The following is a 16074-nucleotide window of genomic DNA, read 5'->3' as shown; positions in this document are numbered from 1 at the left end:
TCCAAAGTTTACATTACTCAATATAAAGCATTTAATGACAAACTTCAAAACATGTTAAAATCTGTGAAAAGGCCCCTTTAAAGAGTTCTGTTTTTGTCGTTGAAGCTACGATAATTGCTTATACAAAGTATAAAATACGAGCATCATACTTCGACTATCATAGTATGATCACGGATGGCCGAGTGGTCTGGGCGGTAGACTGTTGACACCACGACACCAGGAATCAGTGGTTCGAGCCCTGTCGAGGTTTACTTTTTTTCTTTTTTAAATTTTATTCTTCATTTTTTACTGGAGCTTTTTAGATCCAATGGATACATTTATCCAAATAAAGCCTTTTATGACAAACTTCAAAACATGCCAACATCTGTGAAAAGGCCCCTTTAAGCAAACTGTAAGCAATCGTCGAATATCCAACTAGGTCTTGAGTATTGAAAACTATAGCTAATAACGAGCCATAGTTGAATTCAATGCTGTATTAGGTAGCCGAACTATAGCCAATATTGAGCAAAGGTCAAATACCCGATTCCCAGCATGGCAAAAGTGTGGTATCACTATGTTGACCCAACCTTGGGTTATATGATACATTATGAATCTCAGCTCAATACTAAGGCTTTTTAACATCTAGCGCGGAAGCGAAATAATGTTTCTGTTATAGTTTTTGGTTGAAAACCCGACGTTAAGGAGTATAGATGCGTCTTATCGGATAAAAACCTGTAACTACTTTCAAAACATAAGGCTATTTCCATAATCATGATAACTAATACAGAAAAACCCACACTCGATGCTCTTTCTTTTCTATACGTGGAAGCCTCATGTTATTTCAGCTCTTTTTTTAGTCGGTATTAAAAGAACATACATGTACATGAAAACTATATTGTTGTGTTCTATTAGTTTAATTATTTCAAAAAAACCTCCACTTGATTTCATTCTTTGTCGATAGATAAACATTTGCGTGTCTTGTAATAATTTTCTAAATGACGTTGACCCCAGTGTTACAAACTCGACAGGACAATCAATCAAAACTCATGACATAACATAAAGAGAAGCATAGTGTGCAGATACATGTAAAACTGCATAATACATACACGTGTGCAGCAATGCCCTGTATGAATGGATCAGAATTGTTCTATTTGGATATTTACTGATATATACTTGCTTGATTGTACTTGAGAACATATAACTTACCATGTAAACGCTCGCGTTGATTTTCTAATCAACTGTTTCCGACACGTTGAGATTGACGAGGAGACGGGTGGCAACAAAACTCAGGATTTCTTGCTCATTATCAGTTTTAGCAAAAGGTTAATTGTTTATAATCTCAGATTTGCTGAGTTTAGCATCAACTTAACCAGGATTAAGAATGATATCAAGCGCAGATTATACATCGTAATGTTGGGACAGGTCCTTGGGACTGACTTTGGGAAGTTTCGACATTACAATACGTACTTACGTAGTTCATAAGGTCACAGCGAATCATGTGCATTTTACGTAAAAGAGAGTATACATTTGAGGCCAGTTCTTTTCCTAAGCTGTTTATAAACCAATTAATTACAGTGACAGATGTATAGATTAATATAAATCACTTAATTTTATCTTCCAACGTGTTCATTCATATATAATTGAAATTCCATAACCTCAATAATGGAAGTCGTGGGACTCTCATGGCTGCAATTTAATTCAAGCCGTCACCGTCCTCAAGAAGATCTATACGACAGATGAGATGGTCTGGCCCAGTAAAATTGATCGAGTGCGGCTCTTCGGAGAACATCCTCATCCCGTTTACGTGCGTGTATGGGGCAGCACTGCTACCTTGATATCATAACTGATAGCTGTATTAAAATCTCCCGAAAGTCAACGATATATATTTAACCCAACTAACTTACTTAGAGCCGATATGTAACGAACGAGAACACGCTCTGCTGACATCCCAAAAGTCATGGTATACTCGGTTGTTATCGAACCGGAGACGTTTTATTACATACTGAAGTAAATCATCTTACGAAGGTTCCGGAGATAGTCGATGTATCACGATTGGTATTTCACTAACGACTTTTAGCGAAACAGAGATAAACTTTAGGGTAAAGAAGGAAGTAGGACAGTAATAGTGTTTTATTTGGATATCAGTTGGTGTTCATATACATAATTTGACAACGTAACAAAGCAAGAAAATATAATTGTCTATAATTTCAGTTTTTATGTAAAAGATATTGAAAGTATATATTAAACGTACAAACAGTGGTTTTCAAATCGAAAGTAGAAACAGGTACAAACACAATCTTACAATGGCTTCTAAACGACTTCAGGATTCAAACCGAGACAATGCAGGCGACTTTATTGGAGAAAGTGCTGTTACACAATCATGCGAGCCCTGTATGAAAACCAACGTATCAAAAACTGATACGGTTTTCTGCAAGGATTGTGATGAATACCTGTGCGATATGTGCACAAATCCGCACACCGTCTATAAACCAGGTAAGCACAACATTGTCAATGTACAGGATAATTCATCTGCGCCCGTTATAATCGACATGAAAAGAATGGACAAGTGTCTTGAGCATGGACGAGATATAGAGTTTTTCTGCCAGGATCATGCTAAGCTGTGTTGCAGTTCATGCGTTCTCATTCACCGGAAATGTGACCAATTGGATGAAATAGTAAAAGTATCCAGAGAAACACGACCCGACCTGAAAGCATTAAAACAATCATTGATAAAATTGCAATCCGAGGCTGACGCTATTATAGCAGAGTGTAAGCAGTCGAAAACTGGCTTAAATGAGTCCATTGCAAAGATTTCTTCAAAAGTGGATAACATGAAAGATCGTATCATACAACTGATTGATGAAGCAAAGCAAAAATTAATAAGTGAGACAAAACAATTAAAAATTGCAGAAGTAAAACGGATTTAGAATAAACGTGACGCCTCGTTCAAAGTTAAGAAAGAACTTAAGAAGGTATTCTCGATGTGTTGTGACGTTTTAGACCGCGGAACGCCCAGTCAACAGTATATTTATTCAGAACAAATGAAGGAGAAACGGAAAACTATCGAATCAACTATAGATGACCAAAGAAAGATTAAAGGTTCATCAAGGTATTTTATTTCACGATTACTTTACATTTGGTCTAATTTAAATAACGGTATTTGTCGATGACGTTCAGAGAATAAGCAGCGGTATAAAGTTTAAAGTTGTTATAACGATTTACCTATTTGGATACTGTTACAATCGAACAGTTAATTAAAAAAAAAAAAATATTAAAAAAAAAGATATACGGCGTTGATTGTGGTCGGTGTTGATGAACGATCAAAAATGATATCTATGAGATCAAATATAGCGGATGCCTTTTTTTCTGCGCAGTTCTTAGCTGCATCACACGGAAATCAATTACTGGGTGTTGCGGCCATATTTCGTGGCTCATTTCGCTTTATTAGATATAATTGATCAGATATATATATATATATATATATATATATATATATATATATATATATATATATATATATATATATATATATATATATATATATATATATATTATATAAAAAATTAATAATATATATTATATAAATAATTAATATAAAATTTAAACTATTTTATTTTCATTTTTTTCACATATATGTAGTGAATTTCAAACTTTAGAAAAATAAAAAAAGGAATGAGAAAAGAAACACAAAATTGTAAGCGATACGACAAGTACGCGAACGTAAGCTGCGCGACCAAAATTAAAAAAATATAACAAGCATGAACTGAATTTGAACATGATCGTGATGATGATGATCATGATCATGATGAGATTTATATACTTTTAAGTAAACACATAAATTTTCAAATAAAGCTTAACTTAATGTGACCCAGTCATAGAGTGCATTAAAACACTTCAAAAATAAAGAATGTATTATTTTCCAACAAACAGTGCGGTTTTCGTAATTGATACACATTAATACATTTTTACCGCTCCCCATCGATTAATTTGGTATTTTTTTTAAAGAGCATTTAAAATACCCATTTATATGCTGATCCCTGACTGACCCAGCGCGATAGTGTTTCCTCCAATATCGCATATAAACGAATCCCAAACGTAATAAATTCATATTGTCTAAAAAATTATGTAAGATCATATAAATATTAGAGTTTCATTTGTAGTTATTTCATGGCATTTTACAGATACAAAGATAAGTGAACAAGTTCCGTTTAATGGACTCATTTTAATAAAACAATGTGTAATTATATAAAAAATAATACAAATTAATAATAATAATAATAATAATATTATAAGTTATTAATATCTTTACTGTTTTTATTATTATTTCAGTGGAAACCAGTCCCATTAGCTTATCATCCCAACCAAGGTCCATCACCCTTGAGCTCCTCGTGTCTGTGGATCTACAGAAGACTGCGGATGATAAGGAGGAAGGTTTCCTCACTGGACTGGTCTTCCTGCCGAACGGGAGACTGGTAGCCGTGGATAACATGAACATGAAATGTATCATACTAAATGAGCGACTACAGAGACTTGGTTCACCGTACACGTTTAAGGCTAACCCACTTTGCGTAGTATGTGTGTCTCATGATGCACTGTGTGTAACGTTTAAAGGAGCAGTATTTCTCCTGTCTTTGAGTACAGACAATACCATCAGACAGACCAGGGTGATCATAACATCATCCAATTTCTACTCTATTAGCCGCATGTCTCCGTCTCAGATGGTCGTGAGTACGTGGGATGATCCTCGACCTGCGAGAATAATATCACTGGATGGTGTGGAATCTGACTTTGATCACGTAACGTTTCCTGTAAAGAAGTACAAAATAGAAGAGAGTATGTGCACGTTTGTCCAGTCTTAGAACACGCTAGTACTGATTGACAGGTTGGCTAACACAGTGTACATATACGAAGGGCGCGTCTAGAGCAGTCACTGATTTGAACATACAAGAACCTCGTGGTGCCTGTGTAGGGCCTGGTGACACGGTGATGGTGTGCAGTACGAAGAAGAACTCCATCGTGCACCTGAGTGTTGATGGTGACATTCTTGGTACCTACCTTGTGAATATGAAGTACCCGTACAACATATGCGTGTCTAAGAATTGCAATAGGCTGGCGGTGTACAACGGCGCTGCAGGCACACCGAAGCTTCAATTGTATCTGATTTCACCGGCAATTAGTTAGATTACTTGTAAGATGCCAATGTTTTCCATGTGATCAGGCTTTCTAAGAAAATATTAAATATTGATTTCGTGTATTGGTGTGGTTAAATCAACTCTGAATACTATTCAGATTACTAGTAATTAAAATTGAAAAGTGTTGTTATACGGTATTATCGTTGAATAATTTTGAAAGATTTCGAACTACCTTTGTATTGTGCATGTCCTATAATTAAACATGTGTCTTTATACTTAACTTCAGGACATGTTATATTGTATATTTGAAGACATTTAGATATACATGTATTGTGAATGTAATTCTATTTATTTGCATTTCATTCATCTTGTACGGTAGTTAGGCGCGTTAAATTTCTAAATGTATGTTAATTTTGAAAACAATAACTATAACTGAACATTATGTCGCTGTGGTGTAATGGATATGGTGTCCGCGTAGCGACCGGGAGGTCACGGGTTTGATCCCCCCCGTGGGAGCGTTCTTTAGATCTTCCTCAAAGACACCAAGTACTGGCTCTAGGCCCAGGAAACGGACTCGAGGGCGTTTATATAAGCCTTAGGCTTTCGATGCAAGCGGGCTAAAATTAATAGGTTTAAACTAACTGAACATTACTATGCATATGTTTTCTATATGCCATGGTTTGTTTTCGTTCATTTAAAATAATGCATGTTTTTGTTTAGCCTACATTAGCCACAAGTACTATATTATCAACAGAAGTCGACCAGAATAAGAGCTCCCAGCGTGTCACGTCTGCCTGTCAATAGTCTTGGAAGCCTTGTATCGTTCTAATGAAAAGGATACTATATAAAGCATTTGATTTGAGTTGATGTTGTTTGTTTTCAAATAAATAAGCAAAATTATAATATCAAATTAATTTTAACATATGCTCTTGATATTGGCTATGTTATCATTTTATTTTAAAATAAACCAGTACTTGCATTTTGTAACATTTTATCTTTTCACGAATTTCAGGGACCGAGACAACGCTCGCTTTAATTAAAAACCGTGTGATATTTTACGTTCTGATCAGACACAAATGCTGTAAACGTGCGGATAATGATTGAATGAGAATTCAAACAAGGTATTCAACCCATCATACTCAATCTTTAGACCATGACAAATTATTGTATATTCTTGCATTGCATTCATATTTATATTCATAAGCTAAATGTTAGGAGATTTTACCGTTTCGTTTTTAGTTGGTCGCATTAGCGGCCGACTAAATTTAAAGAGCATGTTTTGCAAATCAGTATGTGCTTAGCTACGCTAAGAACGGTATCTCACTAGGCTATGAACGATTACCGCTGCCTGTTTATACTTCACTGCAGCAGACAGTCTATAATTATGTAAACAATAGGTTTAAGAGCTTGTGGGACATATTGGCAAGTCTAGTGTTTATAACAGCTTGTGCGACGACATTGGTAAGTTTATCATTGAAATCTTTACATATTGGCTGCTTTCAGGGAAAACGGGGCTTAATGCTGCATTAAAAGTCTGCCATGTGGGCAAAATTGTTTCTCAATAATTTAAAGAAAATAGAAAAAGTATTAGATACACATGTCACAACATGTACATGATTATAGGCTTGTTATTCTTAAGCAAGGCAACCAAAATTCTAAAGATGGTAGCCAGTGCAGCAACCAATTGTGAAAAAAGGCATATTGTTGTTATTTTGTCTAAGTTATCTCTATATGGAATGAGTGATGTATTGGACGTCATCATTGATGACGTTCATTCGAACGAATGATAAAGGGGGCTAAGTTTCGTTAAGTTGAGGCATATAGCCGCGATTTGAGCGCCTTGAAAACTGGCCGAACACGTTTGCTGAAATTTGACATGTATATGGACAAGAATGCGATCTACCTGTTGGCATAGGCGTTATACCTGGCAAAAATCAAGTTTTCGAGTATTTTGTGTTTAAATACTTTTATGGGAAAGGGCACGCGCACAGATAAACATTGTGACGTCACTTCACAAACAGCGTTAGACATCCGCCATCTTGTAACGCGACAAAGAAACTCAGTGTTATTAATTCAATAAACACAGAAAATATGATTGTGTTTAATTATCATTAATACAAATGTCTATATTTTGTGCAGCGGATGTTTATTCAGACGGATACGACAGAATTACGTAAGTATCATTGTGTACTTTACAGTAGATTTTACTACGGAAGAAATTTATTATATCTTACTCAGTCACTGACAAAATGAGCTTGACACATAAACAACAACCGGATCGGATTTACATCCACATAATATTGTGCGAATCCGATGCAATTCAAATTACTAATGTTTGATAACGTTTGATGAATTCGTTATATCAATATGCATTAACTTTCAAGGGGAATAATTATAATTGAAATGTGCGATTCAATGACAGTGTTATATTGGGATAATTAGTCGTTTAGCCGTAACAGATAAGTATTTAGTTTGTTGTGTTTCATTTTCAACATAGTTTTACCGTTTTTTCCTAAAAGTAAAACAGTTCAGTCGTCATTATATCTTGAATTTTAAATATTGAAATACATGTCGGATATTTCATATTTTCGGACGTTGCTACGTAAGCTAGTTGTCAACATAATTATTAAGATACATATTTACCTTTTACCATACAGTTGTGCAGCTGATGTCTAATTAATGACGCGCTGTTTAATGTCAATAATGTTTTTCTGCCCGTGATGATAATAAGTATTTAAATCAACAAACCCCAGCAATGTCAATGGTCTGTCAACATTAGAAAAATATTAGCTAAAGAAACTTCAGCGTACAATTTATATGGTATTGACATACCTGTACTCTGAAGCCAACTCTGTATCGAAAGTCAACCAGAGTCGTAACATATTTATGTCACGCTATAAATCAAAGAATACTCATTTTCTTGGATACATTTCTACATATATTGGTGAATGAATATAAATTACTGCATCGAGGAATGTTTTAAGGTTTAAATGTTTCAAATGCATCTAACAATAGATGAAAATAACTCTCATCAGTCTGAAATTCACAATTTTGAAGCCATTGTCGCTTTGTCCAAGACTAGTTTTCATTTGGATACTGTCGGATCATCCTTGACATCTTTTGCTAATATTGTAAACATTGCCTTTGTTTTCTGAAATCTATTATTTGTGATTAACAACATACGTCTGGTGGATTATAAAACTGATTTCAGTGTGAATCGGGTAGTTTTAAATATTTACTTTGAGTTTGTATTTACACTACAATTTGTTAACAACACAAGCCAGAATATTCTAAAATACCGGGAAATGTCATTCTGAATTTGAAAACACTTGAGCACATGGTATACAAATATACAAATACAAATTTTATTTTAAGTCAGTTTGTACATAACAAGTATAACATTAACATCTACATTTTCACAACAATAACACGTATACTGAAAGCGCTTGGACAAAGCGGAAACTCTGGGTATTTCGGACGAGGGTATTTCCGGGACAGATTTACTCAATATGCAAAGGAAAAATATGATATGCCTAATCGACAATTTCAATTGGGTTTCGGAACGCATGGTTTTATTTTTCTATGCGTAATCGGCAATTTTACATTGGGTATTTACACAAATGCGCACCTAATCTGTAGCTCTGTTACAGTAATCTGTGAAACAACGTCATTAATAAAACAAAAAATATGTTTGACCACAACGGTGGCTAATAATGTTTAGGAAAAATTACCAACAATATAGATTTATCTATAACATAACATGTTAGAATTTTATCATGCATTTATAATCACTCATAATGAGATTTCAATATACAGTTACATGCATAGACAGCTTTTTTAAGCCAGTGCCTTTTGAATTCAGAAAATAAGCAAGATAAACCATAAAATTGGGAAAAATAGATAGTAAACCATAAAATGGAGAAAAATGAGGCATTATTAATATGATTATAAATAACAGAATCACAATAATATTGTTTTTAAGTGCATGATTTAGTGCATTTTTAAATTTATATTATAAAATGCTGCTTGAATTTCTTTTTACCTTTCATATGTAAAAAAAGAAATATCATCTGCTAGTGCAAAATATGACTGGTCATTTCGTAGCAAAAGAGAAGAAAATAAGTGCATTAAATAAATGAATTAATATTTTTGTATCTGGAATAGTTGTATTTTAAATTGATCCTCCACCCTATTATGGCCGAATAAGGGCTAAATTGCTTTCCAACTTGAAATGAAAAGGCATATTGGTTGATCGTGTAGCGTTTATGTGCAAAATTTGAGGGCCAATTGATAAAGCTTGTTGATGCCAAAACAGGTAATAATAATAATTTATTATCAGGTACATGTACACAAGCAAATAAGTATATTTAACCCTTTCAGTGCGGGAACCGAATTTTAAAGGCCTTTGAAAACAGTTTGGATTCAGATGAGACGCCACACAACGTGGCGTCTCATCAGGATCCAAACTGTTTGCTATTCTGATAGTATTCTTTGATAAAAAATCGAAGAAAATGCTAATTTTAGAAATTCAGCAGACGACATTTTAGCAGACGACAAATTTCCCAGCATGCAAAGGGTTAAGATGCTTAAGGTGTGGAAGACTCATAATCAGGTTTGGTGTCCCTCAAACCCTAAGCGTCTTGTTATTTCTTATGCAGTTTGTATAGATAGTGCCACATCCTGACACGTAAAGCTTGTGCTTTGTTGGCAGCGTTAGTTGGCTGTTAACAGGTTCATTGTGGTTATCTCCACCATCAGTCTGTCCGTCTGTCCTAGCCACTATCTCTTACACCATAAGCACTAGAACCATGAAACTTAAACACATGGTAGCTATGAGCATTATGTGCGACCCTGCACTATTTGGAATTTTGATCTGACCCCTGACCTCGCAAACCAAATAATGTTTCTTTAAAAAAATCTATGGCGGTAAAAAGTTAATGTGCAACGTCGCGGAAAATATTATACTTGACGACGTCATACAATGATGCGACTTTTAACAATTTAAGATTTAAAATTAAATCACATTAATGATTTAACAATGAGTTTTGATTATATAAATGCCATTGAACAGAAAATTGACATAAATGTGACCATATATTAATATTTGTACAAAATAGCCGACAACAACCGATTAAGTGTTAAAATTCCCGGGTACATTTTAGTATATTTACCGTACCCAGGGTACGAGCCTTACTAACTGTATTATTATTATATCTCACCGACTACAAGGTACCTTTACCTTGTTGTGTTTATCAACCTGGAATTTATGTAAAATCCGGCTTTCTTTACTTTTATTTTTCATTCATTTGATTAAGCAATTGTTGACGTATCTCGTGGAACATTATTTGAATCTTGGGATTTTAATGGCGACAAGCTGTAAGTGTCAATTTATTTTAAAAACAAATCTAAGATTTTAAGTTTTGTGTGTTTGTCATGCATAATTCAGTGTTTTCCAAAAAAAATTGAGTAGCCAGTTATATGGCCAGCAACAATGCAGTAAAACTAAAGCATTTGTGACATTTTACTTGATATACTTGGGGAAAGTAGTTGGCGTCTAGAGTAAATGTAACCGGCGAAATGGCCCGCTGCCGGTCTTACAGAGAACACTGATAATGGTAAACTAAATAAAAAAAACTCGCTGCAACTGGATTACGGGTTTGTAAAATTGTTTTTTGGGTCATAATATGGTTAGCATTCAATACAAATGTTATTATAAAGTATTGTGGTTTAAAATTCATTTTGAGAATAGGATGGAAGAACAGAAAATGAAAGGGTATACAGGGATGAAAATTAGTGGTTTCCCGTGAGCCCAGGACAAGTAGTTTTGGCCTGGGCAACTCAATTTCCAAAGTTGATAGTCCGGCCGGGCAACTTGTTTTTTTTTTAAAGCTTAAAACAATTCAGTGCAATAAAAATTGAATAACAATTGACCACCATGGATCAATACTAGTTAAATAACATTCATTATTTAGGAATAGGAAATAATTAAATTCAGGCTCATAATAAAACATCAAACATTGAGTATTGCAATGTCAGCAAATTTATTTAATTATCTATTATTTTATTAAAAGAAAGTATAATATACACATGTACATATTTCTGGGCTCGTTATTCTTTATCTGGGCAACCAAAATACTAAAGATGGTTGCCAGTGCAGGCAACCAATAGTAATAAGTTAGTTTTAATCAATGAAATATCATTGTAACTTTATTGTTATAAGCATTGCATTAAAGTTGTGATTGAGGTAAGCTTGTTGTTAATAATATAGTATATTTACTTTTTAGCTCGACTATTATATATGAAATATATAAAGTGGAGCTATCCTACTCACCCCGGCATTGGCGTTAGCGTGCAAATGTTATAGTTTGCGTACCACCCCAAATATTTCCTATGTCCCTTGACATATTGCTTCCATATTTTGCATATTTCTTAACCAACATGACCCCAACCTAAATACAAGAGCAGACAACTGTATCACTTGCATTTTATAAGAATTATGACACTTTTTCCATGTAGAATATGCATATTATTGATAACTCTACAATGTTCGAAATTCGCACTAGCCCGGAGCTAGTTGATCTTGTTTCGGGCTACTGAATTTCAATGGGTACTAGCCCGATTGGGCTATTGATTTTTCGAACTTTTGAAATTAAAAATGCTCAAAAATATTATTTTCATCCATCGTTTGAACCATACCTTAGAGGGTTTATTTAGCTTCGTATCGCGTTTCCTCACCCTTCCGATTATGTTGACATGACGAGAGTTTGAATGACAATTTTTTTTGATACCGTGCAAATAAAATGCGGATCTACCCAGGTTGTTCAATTTGCTGTACTTTCAGAAAACCATACAAGTCTACAAATGTTTTAAATGTCCGCCATCTTGGATTTGTAATGATCTATTGACGAATTAACGCATTGCAATATCATATTTTAATAGAATATGTCAACCAAATTATATATTGATAGCGTAGTTGCTTGGTTACTTTTTACTGGTTTTCAGTTTTGGCAGTCAAACGTTATGCATATTTTATTTCACGTGCAAGGACTTACATTGATTGTTTTTGGACAGTTGTTTCAGGATACGGTATTATCTGTCGATTTTAATTTATTTTCGACATTCTTGATAAAAAAATATCTAGAATGATGAATACACATGCGATGTTACGGATGGTCTGGTTGATAATTTTTCACATTGTACTCACCAGAATTGGACCTAGAAAGACTATAAAAAAAAACAGTAAGCTAGGGGGAGGAGACACTGCCCTCTATTCGCTTTATCATACGGCCTAAGACTTTCGGCTAAATGTTTCGGATTTCAAATTTGGGACAATTGACATCTAAAATTATTTACAGACTGGATATAAACCTTTGCATCTTGACTGCATGTAAGGTATTGATTGACGAATATCGTCATACATAAATATTATAATCGTATTGTGTCATTGAAAATGAAATATTATAATAACATTTCCAGTTAATTGGGATCAACTGTTAGTTGCAATCCTCATCAATTACACCCTACCTGCAATAAAAACTACCCAGAACCGCAAAAATATAAACTTATTTTAAAAACTTGTGATAAACAGTTCGGGTTAGTAAACTTTGGTTCGGGCTAGTGAAAAATTCCATCTGGTAGCCCGAACGGGCTAGTGGTTTCAAATGTGAAATTCGCACACTGACTCTTTGTTAAAGTGTGCGTACCACCCCAAATATTTCCTATATCCCTTGATATATTGCTTTCATATCTTGAATAATGTTAACGTGCATATTTTGTATTAACGTCTTGTTATTGTAGTGTACATATTTTTCGGATTTCGGACAGCCCATTCATTGAGTATTATTGTTGTGGTTTTGTGAGTACTCTTCATGTAAAATACTGCTGTTTAGATGTTCATTTTTAGTCGTATATATATCAGGATTCAATACCTATACCTTAGTGAAAATGGCATCGGAAGAACATTTGTTCATTGTACTAGATAAAAGTAAACATTATATCTATCCATCTTATTGTTTATTGCAGTTTCAGTAATATTCTGTCTAAAAATGATTTCAACATGATATAATTATAAATCATTGCTAGGAAATGTGTATATATGAAGCAAAAATTAAAAATAGATGGTTCATTTTTTCCCATTTACATGTATGTATATTTATCTATGTATACATCTTTTGTTGTAAACAGTTATGCGACATGTTGGAAACGCCCAGGACAAATATATCGACGTAATGATTTTTTCACTCATGTGGGTGTATGTTGGCTCCACTTCACACGATACAGTCATTGTAGTTTAATTGAAAAATGCATCTTACAATGTGAGATGAGTTCTGGGTTCAAGCCCCAGCAGTGGCCTATCAAGTGTGAAATACGGAGCCATTATGATTAAATATACACAGTTATCTTTTTAAACAATACAATTAAATATAAGGAATAATGTTAAAGGGGAATTGCTGCTTAGCTATTTTTGACATTGAATAACAGGGTTTATATACACCCCAAGGATAAATGCTTCTAAATTTGTAAAAAAAACAAAAAACAAGTCGAAGTGTGCAGAATATTAAACATTTGCAACTTTCTGATGTCTAAAAGTCATCAAATGCCACTTGAAGTTTACTTTTTTTTTGTACAAAATAACCCATTTTGTGCTGTCCATTATCGGTTAATGTTTTACGCTGTCAGGTCCAGAAGCGCTCATTCTGTAGCATGTTTGGACCATAATGTATAATGTGACCAAGTTTCAGCAGATTCAGCCCAGTGGTTCTGATTTTATACGCTGTGCCTAGCTTTTATTGAGTATAAGTACTATTACTCACTGATTTATGCATATGAGCTTGGCTGTTTTCGAACAAAACCTGAGGTTTTGTCATAGCAAGCTCATTGTGTCATGAAGTGTCTTTTCGCCATCCGGCGTCCGCCATGCTAAAACCTTAACATGAACCCATTGTACCCACATATTTTTTCGTACCCATTTTTTTCGTACCCAAATATTTTTCGTAATCAAATGTTTTTCGTACCCAAATTTTTTTTGTACCCATTTTTTTCCTACCAAATTTTTTTTTCGTACCCATTTTTTTCGTACCCAAATTTTTTCGTACCCAATTTTTTTTTTCGTACCCATTTATTTCGTACCCAAATTTTTTTCGTACCCAATTTTTTTTCGTACCCACATGTTTTCGTACCCAAATTTTTTTTCATACCCTTTTTTTTGTACCCAAACTTTTTCGTACCCACTCTTTTTCGTACCCACTCTTTTTTTTTAACCCAAAATTTTTCGTACCCAATTTTTTTCGTACCCAAATTTTTTTCGTTCCCATTTTTTTACTACCCAAATTTTTCGTACCCAAATTTTTTCATACCCAATTATTTTTTGGTTCCCATTTTTTTCGTACCCAATTTTTTTTCGTATCCAAACGTTTTCGTACCCACATTTGTATATTCTTACCCATTTATTTTTTTCGTACCCAAATGTTTTTCGTACCCAATTTTTTGATCGAAATAATCGGTTTTCAATTTGATTTGATCTCCCCACTCATTCCATCCCGCGAAACCCTTAAGGTGTCGCAACTCTGGTATGGAATGAGTGATGTATTGGACGTCATCATTGATGACGTTCATTCGAACGAATGATAAAGGGGGCTAAGTTTCGTTAAGCTGGGGCAAATCACTGCGATTTGAGGCGCTTGAAAACTGGTCGGTTAATTTTGCTGAAATTTGACATGTATATGGAGAAGAATGCGATCTACCTGTTGGCGTAGGCGTTATACCTGGGAAAAATCAAGTTTTCGAGTATTTTGCGTTTAAATATTTTTATGGGAAAGGGCGCGCGCGCGTGACGTCATGAAAAGCGCTTAGGCTAGCTTCCATCTTGCTACGAAACAAAGAAACTGACGTTACGCGTTATTAATTCAGTTAGGCGTTTAATCGATAAACAAAGGCGTAATAATTGTGTTTGAATATCAATCGGTAGTACACATGCATGTCTTTTGTGCACATTGTGGTTTTTTAATGAACATGACATAAATCTATGTGTTATTCAACGTATTGAGTGCGACGAGTTAAAGAAAGGTTTACACGGCTAGGCTTTCCGAGATAAATGTAAGTACACACTGGTATTAGAATGGTATTCTGTTTATCCGATAATATCTTGAATATAAATGATATTCAGACAATTACATTATTAGGGTTTAATAATTTATTATTTAATCAATAAAAAACGCAAGCAGCAAATCAATTAATTTCGTTTGTAGTGGAAACCGAAAGTAAACAAAGCAACCGTCAAAATGGCTGACGACATAGCAACGTAGGAATTAACGCTCAGAAATTATTTACAAAATAAGATCATCAGAAATGATGTAAAGTGAATGCTCATTCGCTGTTTTGTAGATAAGTATACGATCTATTGAAAAACCATAACATTTGACATAAAAACACCCGCGGATATGAAAATCTTCAGTGTAACGAAATAGCAGACATCACACGGCGTCTCTGATTCTACGCTGTTTGCCAAGGCCGATAATGAATGGAAATGCACAAACTCAGTAACTGGCAAGCATATATGCATTAGTAGGTTGTTTCGTGATTATTTAGAAACGACTACATAATTCTTTTGGTTCAGCCAGTGCAACTAAACAGAAATAAGTATAAAAAGTTTCTACACCTGACAACAATGTGCCAACTTAATACAAGGTAAGTTGTTTACATTATTTAAAATATTGCAAGCTTACAGTATACAACAATAAACAGCCGGTACAATGTAATGTCATCATTTTAATTTTAATAAGCCCGTGGTTAATTACCCTTTTAAATCTTATGGATCAATGCATCTCTAACACCTTCAATTGACTTGTTCGTGAAAAATATACACCCTCAGTGCATGTTATCCCATACACCATCACTCACTTACTAAGGCTCGATTGATCATTCTCGGCTCGGGTACTACTTACCGGTACATGTACCCCGGGTA

At 34.3% G+C, this 16074-nt stretch overlaps 1 protein-coding gene across 1 annotated transcript; it reads left to right on the top strand.

Annotated features, from left to right (window-relative positions):
- The first annotated feature begins 2051 nt into the window (after positions 1–2051).
- Positions 2052–5396, top strand: LOC127833493 (uncharacterized). The gene is made up of 2 exons (XM_052358777.1): positions 2052–2472; positions 4309–5396. The coding sequence occupies exons 1-2, from the start codon at positions 2283–2285 to the stop codon at positions 4836–4838; spliced, it is 720 nt and encodes a 239-aa protein (XP_052214737.1). The 5' UTR covers positions 2052–2282; the 3' UTR covers positions 4839–5396.
- The last annotated feature ends 10678 nt before the right edge of the window (positions 5397–16074 follow it).

The sequence above is a fragment of the Dreissena polymorpha genome, chromosome 6, assembly GCF_020536995.1.
Source record: "Dreissena polymorpha isolate Duluth1 chromosome 6, UMN_Dpol_1.0, whole genome shotgun sequence".
Lineage (NCBI taxonomy): Eukaryota > Metazoa > Mollusca > Bivalvia > Myida > Dreissenidae > Dreissena > Dreissena polymorpha.
This window is presented reverse-complemented; position numbering and strand designations above follow the sequence as displayed.

Coding starts and splice junctions, on each gene's coding strand:
- LOC127833493 (XM_052358777.1), top strand. CDS start 2,283: ATGGCTTCTAAACGACTTCAGGATTCAAACCGAGACAATGCAGGCGAC. Junction 2,473..4,308: donor GCACACCGTCTATAAACCAG/GTAAGCACAACA, acceptor TTATTATTTCAG/TGGAAACCAGTCCCATTAGC.